The 15,290-nt window shown below is 42.1% G+C and overlaps 1 protein-coding gene across 2 annotated transcripts in view; it reads left to right on the top strand.

Moving 5' to 3' along the window:
* Positions 1-15,290, top strand: part of MEMO1 (mediator of cell motility 1) — a 60,488-nt gene that overhangs the window by 38,505 nt on the left and 6,693 nt on the right. Inside the window, exons 3-7 of one of the 2 annotated variants that reach the window (XM_034764974.1) lie at positions 562-630; positions 4,566-4,678; positions 5,359-5,470; positions 6,776-6,918; positions 7,983-8,059. In XM_034764974.1, the coding sequence (XP_034620865.1) occupies positions 562-630; positions 4,566-4,678; positions 5,359-5,470; positions 6,776-6,918; positions 7,983-8,059 (514 nt within the window). Of the gene's footprint in view, positions 1-561; positions 631-4,565; positions 4,679-5,358; positions 5,471-6,775; positions 6,919-7,982; positions 8,060-15,290 lie in introns of those variants that run through there. The other variant, XM_034764975.1, reaches the window with a different exon arrangement.

The raw sequence follows: 15,290 nt of genomic DNA on the forward strand, positions 1-15,290 counted from the left end.
GTTCTAATGATGTACAGTTGTATGGTGTGCAGCATATTGACAAACATGAAGACCTACGTGACCATGGATTTGTTATAGTATCTTAGATAAGTAATACAGCTTAGATAGTGCCAAGGGCTGCCTTTAGCAATGAGAGGTACAACGCCTATAAATAGTAGTAAATACAATATGTACAGTATATCTGGGATGTCATGTGCCAGTTAACCTTCAGTTTTGTGTTTTTTGTTTAGGTTTTTTGTCTTACAAAGATTTCAATTTCTTTTGCCATTTTCAAATAAGCTGTCAGTTTTGTTACTACTTTAAATAGCCTTTCATAAGGAAAACAGTGGAACTTCTTCAAAAATAAATGTTTAGAACATATTGTAACCAGCACATCCCACAGATACCTAATATTGCCTTTTAAAAGTGTCAGCCCTGGTTAATACTTGCCAGCTCTTATTTCACAAGTTGATGTTTTGATAATTCTCTTAACAAGTTTTTCTTTTTAGATTGCTAATATTAATATGCTACTTGTTCTCAGTCTTAAACCTAAAAGTTAATTTTAAAATATGTGTTTTGTAGTCATGCTGGATATACCTACTGTGGGTCATGTGCAGCCCATGCTTACAAACAAGTGGATCCTACTATTACGTAAGTAGCACTAAAATATTTCAGTTTATATATATATATATATATAAAATTTACAGTGGAAAATGTTCTTTAACAGCATAGGTTAAGCTGACTGCAGCTCTTCTGATTATGTTCTGAAATGTATAAAATGATTGATAGTACATTTTATAAAAAATGGTCATGTTTCCTGGCTAAACTCCGCCAACTGGAAAGGTGTCAAAAACATATTTTCATTACTTAATGTTTTAGACCTTAGCATACTGCCTGACCTTTATTTTGCCCTCCTGTAAGCACAATGCGTAGTTTAAAAATAAAAATATCAAATATTTAGTGTAACCCTGTTGGAGATGTAAATTTGTATTATATTTTTTTCTGAACATTTGGGGAGAGGAAACTTATTTAAACTTGAAACTTACTGGGTCTTGTCTCTTAAATTGAATGTACTCTTCTGTCTGTATTTTGTAGTAATAACATTAGTTTGATATTTTTTGTTTGTTGTTTATGATACCTCTCAGTTTCAAAGGGAGCTGTTTTTTTGGTTACGGTTACTTTTTTAAAGCACATGAAAGTAAGATCTTAATCCTGCAATAAACTCTGTTGGTTCATGGGTCTACCCCTATAAAGCTCATTGTGGGATTAGTGTCGATGTGTAGCAACATTCTGTTTGCTCCAAATGGGCCAAATTCAATGGCATGCCTTGATTAGAACCTTACTCTCAAGTTCATATTTCACATGTAGTCCTACTGATTTCACTGGAAGTGATTGTAAAGTCAGGTGCTATTCTGTGTGAGTAAAGGTGGCAGAATTTGGCAAAATATTTTTAAAGTACTATGACTGTTTCTCATGGTTTTATTACAGTGTAACTCCATTGAAACTGGACTTGACACAAAACTGGAGTAATTCAGTGGTAGCTCTTTATGTGAACTTGATCCAGCTCCCTTTCATAGTCAGTGGACGCACCTTCACCGGCCTAAGTGGAAGTTAGACCAAGCCCTGTATAGTCATAGATTTTTAGGATCATTACAATTTTCCAGTCCAGTGGTGCTCAGACTGTGGGTCGGGACCCCATTTTAATGCGGTCACCAGGGCTGGCTTTAGACTTGCTGGGGGCTGAGCCCCACTGCCTGGGGCTGAAGTCAAAGCCTGAGGGCTTCAGCCCTGGGTGGCAGGGCTCAGGTTACAGGCCCCCTGCCAGCTTGGGGATGAAGCCCTTGGGCTTTGGTTTTGACCCACCAGCCTGCAGCAGTGGGGCTTTGGACCCCCACTCCTGGGGTCATGTAGTAATGTGTGTTGTCAGAAGTGGGTTGCGGTGCAATGAAGTTTGAGAACCCCTGTTCTAGTCTGATCTCCTGCATAACACAGGACATAAAATTTCACCCAGTAATTCCTGCATCAAAGCCCATAACTTCTGGTTGAGATAGAAAATATCTTTTAGTAAGACATCCAGTCTTAAATTCTCCAGGGGTCTGTAAGTATAATTACACAAAAAAACTACATTAAAAGATCATTGGTGCAAAGTCAAGAACTCAGAAAGTAGAAGATGCCAGAATTAAGGTTGCCTGTACAACACAATTAGTGACCACCTCTGAAAAGTTTAGTTAAGTGATATTGAACCTCTGTGGCAGAGGCAGAAATAGAATCCAGTTCTCCAGGGCAGCATTTGGCTGCCTTAACAATGAGGCAGTCCTTTCTCTTCCTGCAATGCTTGGCCTCATTCACTATCCACCTTCCAAAGCTGGCAGCTCTTTCACAGAGCCACAAACACGGGCGTGTACCTGGTGTGGTTCACAAACTCCCCTGCCCCTTTTGTGGCAAGAGGGAGACCCTGGTACACATCTATTGCGTCAGGTTGCAGCCCCTCATCTAGCTCCTCCAGAATCTCTTATTGAGATTCTGGGTGTACTTCTCCCCGCACCTCCTGATTTTGGCAAACCCCCATCTGTGATCCCACTAAGTTGTGAGATCTACTTTTCAACCTCTTCCTGGCGCTGGCCAAGATGACCATCCATCATATGAGGAAGAGGAAGCTGGCTGGGTGAGGGGGTGCTCTGCAACTGTGGGGCCTACTTTTATTTCCTTGTCCAATCACACCTCCAGGCAGAGTTCCTCTGGGTGGCATCCACTCACTCCTGAGATGCCTTTGAAGAGTGATGGGTGCTGTCGGGCGTTTTCTACTCAGTGTCCCCTTCTGGTTCCCTAATTTTTACCCTGTGACCTTCACTTACCTCTCTGTTTTTTCATTTGTTGTCCCCCGTATTCAGTTGTGACCCAGGTCCACTGGTCCCTCCCCCCTGGCTAAGGACCTAGGCCTGCCATTTTCCCCAGATCTACAATAGGTACAAACCTTCCAATTCCTGCAACAAATGAGGCAAGAGTCCTACAAACAACAGCTTCCTTCACTATACAACTGTGACTTATCCCCAAAGGAGGTCCAGCTTGTGCACAGAATGAGGTCCTGTGGTATATGATCACTGAAGTCAGTGGGAGTTACTAATTGTTCCAAATATACTTGTTCCGAAAATGCACAGGCACAAAACTGGTCTGCAGTTGCCTGCTGAATCACAGTGCCATTTACTGTAGTTTAAAAAATGAAAATCTGCATGTATTTTGCTAGTTGCAGCATATTTCACAACTTCCTTCCATGTATTAACAATCAATTCTCATTTAAAGTATCTTCAGTGTTTGATTGAAATACGCATTTTGAAGCTAAATAGTGATACTTTAAGATAGATAGTGTTAGAAGTAATAAACCAGTTTCTTTTTTGTTTCATCAGTGGTTTATCAGAAAAAAAGCAAACCATGGCCAAAAGTAGTAAAGTTATTCTGATTCTTTCTGAAATATTTTGAACAAAATGAGAACAATTTTTTTAAAGGAAAACAATTGATAGCACTATACGGGTATGTTTTCTGCATTGACATTTCTAGAACAAGTTCCACTTCCCAGATTTAATGGCATTGAATTGCTGGATTTTTTTCTACGTCACTTATTGTTTACCACATAGCTTGTTCTAAACTTGCAGGAGCACCTCATTCTGCCTCAGCTGAGGAACTGTATTTTCTGGATAGATTTCAAAGTGGATTGATGCAGCATGTCGGCATTTTTTCCTTTGCTTTGCTCCACCCCTGCTTGCACAAAAAGCAAAGCACAACAAAACTTGTGGTATCTATCTGCTGAAGCACTATCATAGATTTCCCATGCAAAGGCAAGACTGGTTCTGAAAATTTCTCTGGCAGGAAAGACTGACCTTTAATCAGGACCAGAGACCTGGTGAAATGACTACCTGTTGCCCACAAGACAAAGCTTGCAGTGCCAGTAGTATGCTAATGACATGCAGGTCTATGTAGTTTTTTCATGTAGCTGACTCACAGATAACAGTGTGCTTGAAGGAGACTAGAGTGTTGGAGAAAAAAAGCATCTTGGTTAAATCGAACTCAGGAAAGACTGTAGTGATGTGAATCAGAAGAAGCTTTGAGTAATTGATGATAAACATGCCACCCAAGCCTCAGTGGGTGGCATGTGCCCTCAGCTATGTAAGATGGTGTGCAACATGGGACTCATGTTGGACTCATCACTAACTCTGGAGAATCAAATATCATCTATCAGTAAAGGCCTGCACTACGCTAGGGTTATTTTCTAACCTGCTCAGTTAAATTAGTTTTCATCATCTAAAGGAGGCTTTAAAACTGGCTCGTTTTAGGTGGTTTAAAGTGGCCTTGACCCATTTTTACTGAACCAGCTTCAAGATCACCACTCAAACACTCAGCACTTTGCAGCATCAGACCCTAAGTGACCAAGAATTGAACCATGCACTTGCTCTTGGCAAAGTAGAGCACTACCATTAGCCACCAGTTTAACCCCCCCCAAAATTAGTTCAGTTTATCATTTTCTTTTTCTAACACAGTGTTTTGTGGGAGTACAGCTGTTCTGATTTTGGTTTTTGTATTAATTATCCTAGCCGGAAAATTTTCATCCTTGGGCCTTCCCATCATGTGCCCCTTTCCCGATGTGCACTTTCCAGTGTGGAGATATATAGAACACCTCTGTATGATCTTCGAATTGATCAAAAGAGTAGGTATATAATAAGCTTGCGGCTTTCAGATTTCTGTATTTTTTTTAAATTATTTGTATTACTGCAACACCTAGGAGCCCTAGGTTTTGGGTGGGTGGGGCGGGGCGTGTATTTAGAAGAAAAAGTCCATAAATTACCAGTGCAAGATCATACTTGTAACCTCATAAACAGGTAGAGAACTGTTTTTGTCATATTCAGCAGTTGTGTTTTGTGCAATGGGCAATGGCTAAGGTGCTATATTAATAAACATACACATCCAGCAGCAGCTCATTTGATCAACTTTTTCCTCACCAATATAGAATCATATGGTCAGTGGAAATCTAAAAACACAAAGATTTATGTGGATGAGTACACGTTTTAATATATTTTTTGTACAATTTAAATCTTTTATACCATAATGAGTGTAGAAAGCATCTCGAAGATGCTAAAGATGTCACTGCTTTACATAATGCATTCTTAACTGTAAGATACAAACTTAATTAAAAATGTTGTAACTTGGTTTTAAATGCAAGTTGCACTTCAATTAGAAAGCTACAACGAAGAATGTTCTGTGATCATAGCCCCCAGAGGCAGGGTGTATTATTTTAGTGTGCCACTTCTAACAAGATACGCTGTAATGTAATTTTTGGTAAAAATTTATTTTAATGAAGCATTTTAATATATATTTAAATCTTTTCAGTTTATGGAGAATTGTGGAAGACTGGAATGTTTGAGCGTATGTCTCTACAGACCGATGAAGATGAACACAGTATTGAAATGCATTTGCCTTATACTGCTAAAGCCATGGAAAGGTACTATGGCTAAACGTTTATTTTGCAATACCTAAAATTATATATTTGAACTGCATGTATGTTCCTGTAGGAAGAAGTGATCCTCTTTTGGTGGGAGAATGATAATTTTTTAACAGAAAAGTTTAAGAATACAAATTCGAGACTTGAGATTTCTTGGTAGGAAGGAAACTGGGAGCAGGGCAAGCAGTTGAGCAATCAAATCTGACCATCCTGTAGAAAGAAAGTAGTTAGTATTGTGTAATGACTCGTGAATACAGTTAATTTTGGGGAAAACTTCCTATCAGTGAAATCTACGAGTCTATAAATTGTTTTTCTACTTATTGTAAGGCCAGAAGTGAATTTTTATTTGCAAAGCTAGGTAAAATTAAATCTCCCATGCGGAGATATACATGTAAAAGACTTGACAAAATACTAATACTGTAAATGTACAGTAGGGAACAATCCTGCCTTGAAATATGTAAGAGATGACTTAATAAGTCTTCCATATCTCTAAATGTTAGGATTCTGTGACTGGTTCACTGAACCATTTGCCCAGTTTAAAAAAAAGTTTGAATAGTGTTATATGTTTTCTATTGAGGTTCCAAAATTTGTATATACTTTTGGCAACTTAAAAATCAGTGTCCAGTTGATAGCTACTTTTGTTACAGGTGATCCCTATGATTACTATAACAAAAGAGAGTAAGGAAAAACCCACAGGTGTTCAGGGGCTGTCCCTGGCCCCCCATGCTGGGCTCCTCTCCTGGCCCCACTCTGTGGAGGGGTCTCTGGGTGTGGGGCGCTGGGCATAGGGGTTGGTGGGGTGGGCACTGTGGTTCTCAGCCTGCGGCCCAGGTAACAAATAGGTTGAGAATAAATAGATTGAGAACCACTGGTGTGGAAGGTCAGCATCACTTACGTCCTATCTTGCGGCTTACATACAGTTTCAGTGGTGTGTATCTGTTGTGTTGCTCCTCTACATAGGGGACTTTGCCTCTTTGATTTTGTCCATAGTCACTCGTTTGCTGTTTCCTCTATAGAGTTGGTTTCTTCTGTTGGTTTTGTGGTTTTCTCACACTGCAACTAAGGAGAGAAAAAAGATTTTTGAAAATAAGAAAATGTTGCAAAAAAGCAAACATTGGCAGGGGTCTTGGGGAAGGTGTAGTATCTAAAGCTATTTTTAATTGTGTTGTTTAATTAACTACATTTCAGGTCAATAGTGTCCTTTTAAGGGGCAAATTTATAATTTCAGTTATCATACCTTGAAGAAGAACTCAGTTCTTAAAATTAATATTTTAAATATGAAATCTTTTTTCTTTTGCTTATAAGCCATAAGGATGAGTTTACCATTGTTCCAGTATTGGTTGGAGCACTGAGTGAGTCAAAAGAACAGGAATTTGGAAAACTCTTCAGTAAATACCTAGCAGATCCTAGTAATCTCTTTGTGGTTTCTTCTGACTTCTGCCATTGGGGTAAGTTACAGGTTTTCTTTGTATTATAGCAATGTGGTAACTACATTGTAGCTATATTTGAGCAGGCCCTTTCATTAAACATTCTTTGGTGCTTAGAACTTTATGGTAAATTTATCCTTTGAACGTAAATGTTTTTCTGCCTCTGTAAGGCCAAAAGGGAATTTTTAAAATTAGGTTAAATTAAATTTGGCAGCCTTTGAGTTATCAGTGGGATGGGAGAGGGAGGTAGTGAAGGTATGTGTTGCATGCTTCTCTGCATTATTACAGCCTGGTAACAGTGATTGTAGTTCTTTGCTCTTATGTTGTTCTTCTGTGGATTTAAAAGGAATTTACAAAATTAGTTAACTGATTTATGAAACATGCCAACAGCCCTATGATGGAAGTAACTGTACCTATTTACAGATGCGTAAACAGAGGCACAGTGCTTATTTGAATTGCCTAGGATCATACATCAGGTGTTGGTGGCAGAGTCAGAATTCAGGAGTTCTGACTTCCATTTCGTGGTGTTAACCAATAGCACTTTGTTTATGTAGCTTTTTAATGTATGATTATGGCTGATAAATGGACTGTTTCAAAAAGGTACACCCTTTATTACTGGTTCTGGTGTGCAGGCAGGAGAGAACATCATAACTTTCAGATTCCAGATTGATTTTGCAGGGCTGTCAGTGAGAAAAAACGTCCATTTACTTGTAAACTGAGCAAATTTGATATGAAGTCATTGGTAGGCAATTAACATTGGACCACACAATGCCATTTTTACATGGTCATTTTTCAAAGTATAACTGCACTTTAAGTGGTATAGTTTTAATTTCTGTGTTTCTGGTGAGGTTCTGTGGTGGTGTTTGGAATGGAACAGAAAGATATAATGGAAAATACCATTCTTTTATGAATATCTTAAAGGCATCACTTCCAATTTTTGATTTACAATTGATTTTATGTTAGATTGGCTACCAGAGGTGTGGGTTCAGGTGTACTTTGCTTTTCATTATAATTGAAATAATTTTGGGGAGTGTTCTAGCTACTAATCTGTCCCTTTTTATTTTGTACATGATTTTTGTTTCAAGGTCAAAGGTTCCGTTACAGTTACTATGATGAATCCCAAGGAGAGATTTATAGATCCATTGAGCACCTAGATAAAATGGTAAGATTTTCAGATTTGGGGCAATTAATTGTCTAATAAGTTTCTCCTTCACATGACTTTGAATGCTTCTAGACTCTCTAAGAAAATGTTCAAGATTTGATACATTGTTGATTGTATGCTTTTTCTCTCTCACTTGTCACACAGAGGGTTTTTAACTACTGTACTGTAGTCAGTGTATTGGCAGCTGGTATCATACACTTTACTGAGTGTGCACAATGTATAGTGGATGTAATTATTGTGATACAGGAGGGCTAGGGAGCAGTGTTAGAGGGGAAATATATAAGCCCAAGGCTAATTAAGGCATGGTTCCCTGTAGACTAGGGAGGGTGGCTACAGGTTAATTGGAGCACCTGCAGTCAATTAAGGCCCTGTCAGGAACCTAATAAACCCCCTGTGCTTCAGGCAGATAGGGAGAAGGAGGAAGGAGAGAAGACTGGAGGTTGGAGGTATTCTGCAAGACTTGAAAGATCAGAGAACCGAAGTAAGGGAGACCCTGCCCCAGCAGGGGAGGGAGACTCCTTCCCCCAGCGTCTAAGGACCGAAGGTACCCCACCCAAGGGGGATGAGGGTAAGAACCCGCAGGGGTTGAGGGGGCTGGGGTTCAGAGTAAGGAGCAAACCCAGACCCCTCCCCCGCTTCCCTCCTTTACCACCTTCCTGGGCCAGTAGTGGGGCCCTCGGCGCCTCAAGAGCAGGGGCAAGGGTTGCATCTTAACCCCCCCCACCAAGAAAAGTGCAGGACCCACCATACTAACATCGGCCATCTTGTCACTTTATGTGAATATTCCTTATGAGAAAAAATGCTTGCCTGACCACTCGAAATTCCCTCAGTGTAATTTTTCTGTTTAAATGCAGATATATCTGTATTTAGGGGAAGCAATAAACCTTATGACTTAGAACATCAAGTTTTGTTAGCTTACATTTGTAATAGTGCTAGTTTCATTAGACAGGGATCATACCTATGTTGTTGCTGGTAGTTTCAATAGATTTGATGCAGCTATCGTGGGGAAAAAGTAGGGGTCACACTGGCCAAGGAAACTAGAGCCACTTGTGTTCCATTGGGACTGTCACCCACATCCTCTCCTTCTACTGTAAGATACGGAAGGAAAAAGCACCTGCCTGGGTCTACAACTGCGTTTCTGTAGAGGTTTAAGTGTAGACCCTCCCGTCACTGTAGTTAATCCACCTCCACAAGAGGTGGTAGCTAGGTCAACAGAATTCTTGCATTGTTCTAGTGCTGTGTATTTAGGGGCTTAGGTCGGCTTAATTACGTTACTGAGGGGTGTGGATTTTTCACACCCCTGAGCAATGTAGTAGGGCCCACCTAACTTTTTTGTGCAGACCTGGCCGAAGAATCCAGCCTATATTTGGATCTGGATTTAGATGTGCTCCATACACAAAAGTCAGGTAGCTTCTGATCTCTCTTCCAAGAGAATGTGGATGATCCCAAGTCAATTTCCCAAAAGCAGCAAGACCTTCTAGGTTTTTTTAAGGTACTGAAGTGACCAGTCAGTCAGTATCCACTTTGAAGGAACCTGGAGGAACGCTAGAAGCCTTTTGTGTCAGTTACTCCTGGTTGGCAGATTCATATGTCCTCATCATTTTCTGCGGGGAGCCACAGAATGTACTTAAGAAAAATTACTACAACTGCCTCTCTTTAAGAAATGCACTTAAGTTCAACATTATCATGAAGATACATTGCAGGAAATCCAATACTTCCTTGCAGAGAATGTCACTGAGCCCATGTTACTGCGTCAAGGAGGAAAGGGTATTTATTCCAGGTTCTTCTTTGTCCCAAAAATACATGAGGGCTTAGGCCCATTCTGAATCTCAGAGATCTAAATTATTATCTAGTGGGAAAAAAATGGTCTTTGGAAACCAGTAGGATTCTTCTAGAGCAGCGGTTCTCAATACAGAAGGGTCGAATCATACACGCATTTAACTTGCACAAATTCAGTTGTACGCGCTCGGCCAAAAAAAAGGGAGAGGAAAAATAACAATTTAAATAGCGCAGGCTGAGCAAGGCAGGCGGCTGGTATCCCTAAGAGACTGACAGCAGGCTGAGCGGCTGCCCAGCCACCGGCCCCGATCAACCCGCTGAGGGTCTGGGGTTTCGGCTGCTGGCTCCTGCCAGCCGGGGTCCCAGCCACAGGCCCACTCAGCCCGCTGCTGGCCCCACTCAGCCTGCTGCTGGCTGAGTGAACGGAACCCCAGGCCGGCAGCGGGCTCAGCGGCGGCCGGGACCCACACCCTGCCATTAAAAAAAAATCGGGTCCTGTGCCACCTTTGGCACGCACGCTATAGGTTGAGAACCCCTGTTCTAGTGTATACTGTGTATACAGTGGAGTCATATCTTACGGGGGTTAGGTACTGTACTTTATGGTAATTTTCACTATACACGATTTTCCTCTTATGCACTGACCTTAGAACCTAACCCCCGCGTAAGATGTGACTCCAGTGTATGTGGTCTGTGAAGCACTGGCATGATGTGGAAGATGCATGGTCACGTAGGCTGGCTTCTAACCTTATTTATGGCTGTTGTATGGTGTTAAAAGACAGAGAAAATACTCTAAATACTTTCCTGTTATTACATTCTTTGAGTTGTGTCCCTATGGGTGCTTCACTTCAGGTGATCAGAGATTTTCAGTAGCAGTGCCCGTTTGGTCTGTGCATGCTCCCTGCACATCCTTGTGCCCCATACCAAGGATATATAGGGCTACTGCGGGCAAACTGCTCTCTGTTTCTTCTCAAGTGCCTTGGCCTGAGACGGAGCATGTAGCATGACCACTTCTACCATTCAGAGTTTAGCTTTAGAATCCTCTAGTTTTTAGTTTAGTGTAGTTATTTACTTCTCCTTTCATTCATCTGTATGCTTTTGTGTGTTTTTGTGCTACAGGGTTGTTTTATACTTCTTTTCGCCTTAATGGAGGAGTTCCTTTTGGGGTTCATCCCCTTTGCCTCCAGGGTATGCCAGGATCTCTGGGATTTAAGCACTGTCTCACCTGTCAGGAGTCTATCCCGTCAGTGATGCACATTCCGAGTGTATTCACTGGTTAGGGGGGAGACACATCCCTGAAATGTGTATTATCTGCTCAGCCTTTAAAAGCAGAGCTAGAAAAGATTGGGAGATTAGACTCAGGCTCCTGATAATAGAGCGCTCCTTCCTCCCAGCTTCAGATCCAGGCCAAGAAATACGCCCCATACCTGGATCTCTGAGCAAGCATAGTGCCCCATCAACCTCCGCATTGTATTTGCATAGGCCTTCATAGGAGAGATTAGTGGTGGATACTGGGAAGACTCATAAGAAGGGGAATGCTAGTTCTCATAAAGAGCCTATTTCAAAGCAATCCCAGTCTCCTCAGAAAAAGACCATGTTGGAGACTTTATGTCCCAGTCTGGGTACCACTGAGTCTCCAGGTTGCTTGGCTACCAATACTGATTCTAGGACTTACACAGGTGTGTTTGCAAATGTTTCCTTTGCAAAAAAATTAATTTAATTGATTTATTTAATAAAGTCGTGGAGAATTCACTTGTCCTCTGAAGAGTAGTTATGGTAAATTTGAAGACTAAATTTAATTTTTAAAGTGTGGAATTGATTCAGTTTTGCTAGAAATGAAAATTCCAACATACATTTTAACTGGAGTTATTACTGACTGATCCATAATTTTGTAACATTTGTAGAGAGAGTGATAAAATTGTTGCTGTTCAGGACATGTTTAACTTTTTTTATTGTTAAATGTTGCCTGTTGCAGCCTTTCAATTTTTCTCCTTGGAAACATCCCTGGAGCTTTTTACTTTCCACGTCTGCGCTAGCCTCTTCCTTTCCCACCGTTCAGTTTCCTCACCGTGGGAACACTAATCCAGGGGAGGGCAGAGGTTTTTTTAATCACTGTGTCAGTGGGGATATTTTCCAGTAAAGACTAGTGTAGACAAGGCCCATGAGTGGGAATCTGTTGAGATGGGCATCTTTTTAGAAGAGATAATTAAAGTATGGTAGCAAACACCTATTCTCACTTGTTCATTTCGGTGACCAAAGCTTGCAGTTAGCACAGGGTGTGGCATATTTAATTGAGTCACTGAGCCTCCTTGTACTGACTCTTTTCTTTGGCAGTTATTCAGCAAAGTCGGTATAGCATTTTTAATAATTCTGATGAAGTGATTTCTACTATATCATGGTTGATCACTATGAGAGTAATTTTGTAATCTTACTTTTAGAGGGAGAAAACTAAAGTATACTCCATAGTAATATGCTGGTTTTGTCCCCCTCAGGGTCATCTTTCTTTTCTAACCAGTATTTGAATGTGTGACACCCTGTTCCTATATTGAATTCCAACTTATTTGTAAACAAACAGCACTCTCTATATGGAATCCCCATCTCTGTCCTGTTTTCCCCGTCTGTTAACAGAGCTTGGAACCTTTGATCTCTGACGAGACTTTGTTTTTCTGTGGCCTGGTCTACACTACAGGGTTAGGTCGAATTTAGCCGCATGAGGTCGATTTAAAAATGAATGCGTCCACACAACCAACCCCATTCCATCGACTTAAAGGGCTCTTCAAATCGACTTCTGTACTCCTCTCCGGCAAGGGGAGTAGCGCTAAAATCGACTTTGCTGGGTCGAATATGGGGTAGCGCGGATGCAAATTGACAGTATTGGCCTCTGGGCACTATCCCAGAGTGCTCCATTGTGACTGCTCTGGACAGCACTTTGAACTCCAATGCACTAGTCAGGTACACAGGAAAAGCCCCAGGAACTTTTGAATTTCATTTCCTGTTTGGTCAGAGTGGCGAACTCAGCAGCACAGGTTACCATGCAGTCTCCCCAGAACCATAGAGCGTAGAATGTTTCTACGTTCCCCCCATCATCTCCGTCCCTGAGGTTATTGCAGATTAGAAGGCAAAAAAAATGCACTCGTGATGACACGATTTCCGAGCTCATGCAGTCCTCCTGCACTGATAGGGCACAGCTTAATGCATGGAAGCATTCAGGGGCAGAGGCCAGGAAAGAATTAAGTGAGCGCGAAGAGTGAAGGCAGGACGCGATGCTGAGGCTAATGGGGGAGCAAACGGACATGATCAAGTGTCTGTAGGAGCTGCAGGAAAGCCAACAAGAGCACAGACCTTCGCTGCATCCACTGTATAACTGCCTACCCTCCTCCCCATGTTCCATAGCCTCCTCACCCAGAAGCCCAAGAATGTCGGGAGTGGGGAGAGGCTCCGGGCACCCAGTCACTCCACTGCAGAGGATGGCCCAAGCAACAGAAGGCTGTCATTCAAACAGTTTGGTTTTTAGTGTGGATACAATAAGCAATGTGGCCTTGTCCTCTCCTCCTCCCCCACCCCACCCGGGCTACCTTGTCGGTTATCTCTTTTTTTTTTGTAATTAATAAAGAAAGAATGCATGGTTTCAAAACAGTAGTTACTTTATTTCGAAGGGGTGGGGGGGTGGTTGGCTTACAAGGAATTAAAATCAACAAAGGGGGCGGGTTTTCATCAAGGAGAAACACACACAACTGTCACACCAAAGCCTGGACAGTCATGAAACTGGTTTTCAAAGCCTCTGATGCGCAGCGCGCCTTGCTGTGCTCTTCTAATCGCCCTGGTGTTTGGCACAAAACGATTGTCTGCCATTGCTTTCGCGGAGGGAGGGGCGACCGACGACATGTACCCAAAACCACCCGCGACAATGTTTTTGCCCCATCAGGCATTGGGAGCTTAACCCAGTATTCTAATGGGCGGTGGAGACTGCGGGAACTGTGGGATAGCTACCCACAGTGCACTGCTCCGTAAGTCGATGCTAGCCACGGTAGTGAGGACGCATTCCACCAACTTAATGCGCTTAGTGTGGACATATGCAATCGACTTCTATAAAATCGACCTAATTTTGTATGAATTTTGGAAATTTTCTTCAGCAGTTGTGTAGTAGGTGTGCAACCTGTGCATCTTTGGAATTGGAAGTGGCGCTGCAATGTTCTCCTCATGCAGGAGATCAACCATGTTTCCTCAGCTTTTGGTATGAATGCTTTCAGTTTCATATCCTATCCTCAGCCCACTCCTGTTTCCTCAGATACAATCCAGGTCTGGGTGGTATCTGATGGAAATGCTAAGGAACAATGTGAAGCTATTCCCTCTAGTTCTCTCCACAGAGAGAGACACAAAAAACCCTATGTTTTAACCTTTTGAGGGTCCTACTCTATTTGGAGACAAGACCAATTTCATGCTGGGAAAGATAGTAACCATCACTCCTAAACTAACGACTTGCTCGGGTTGGGTCCCTATTTAGTAAAGCGCTTAAGCATATGCTTCATGAGCAGCGTAAATATTCTGGAATAAAGTGCCTTTTATTTCAGAATAGTATCCGCAATGGAGGGCTATTCCAGAATTTCTATTCTGGTCAATTTCCCTGCCTATATAAGGCATAAGGGACACATGTATCACTATCACAGCCAGCAGGCAGGGTGGATTTGATTTAAACCAAATTGATTTAAATTATGGTTTTTATTGAGTATTACTCACTGCATTCACTGACACTCAGAACTACTTTAAAGGTGAAATTGTGAAAGGAAAATCTGCCTATTTCAGCTATTTATTTTTTATCACAACTGCATCTAAAATGATAGTACCATAGAGTAACAACTATCTTTTTTGCTCAAACATGAGAATTCAAGAGTAGTCCAGAAGAAAGACAGGCAGTCCTTAAGAAAGAAGTATGAAATAAAAAAGTTTACCAATCTGAAGATCCTGCATGTTCAGACATGTTCCCTTTCCATGCAGCAACCTCCTGAGAAGGAACACTTCTCATGATGTTGTTTCATTCGGGCAACCAGGCCTTGCATTTCTTTGTGGCACTGTTTGCATTTGCAAGCATGCCTGTCTTACCCACAGGTAGAGGAACTTCATTAAAATAGGGTTACCATACGTCCTCTTTTTCCCGGACATGTCCGGCTTTTCGGCACTCAAACCCCCGTCCGGGGGGAATTGCCAAAAAGCTCCTCCCCGACTCTTCGGCTCTGTTTAAGAGCTGGGCTGCCCAAGCGCTACCGGCTTCACGGTTTGCCGGGCAGCCTCCAGACCCTGCGCCCCCGGCTGGGCGCTTCCCCTCCCGGGCTCCAGCTGCGCTGGGGAAGTGCCGGCCGGGGGCACAGGGTCTGGGGGCTGCCCGGCAAACTGTGAAGCCGGTAGCGCTCGGGCAGCCCTTTCCGCGTGGCTGGGAGTGGGAGGGAGGAGGGGGCGG

The sequence above is a fragment of the Trachemys scripta genome, chromosome 3 (genome assembly GCF_013100865.1).
Source record: "Trachemys scripta elegans isolate TJP31775 chromosome 3, CAS_Tse_1.0, whole genome shotgun sequence".
In the NCBI taxonomy this organism is placed as follows: Eukaryota; Metazoa; Chordata; order Testudines; family Emydidae; genus Trachemys; species Trachemys scripta.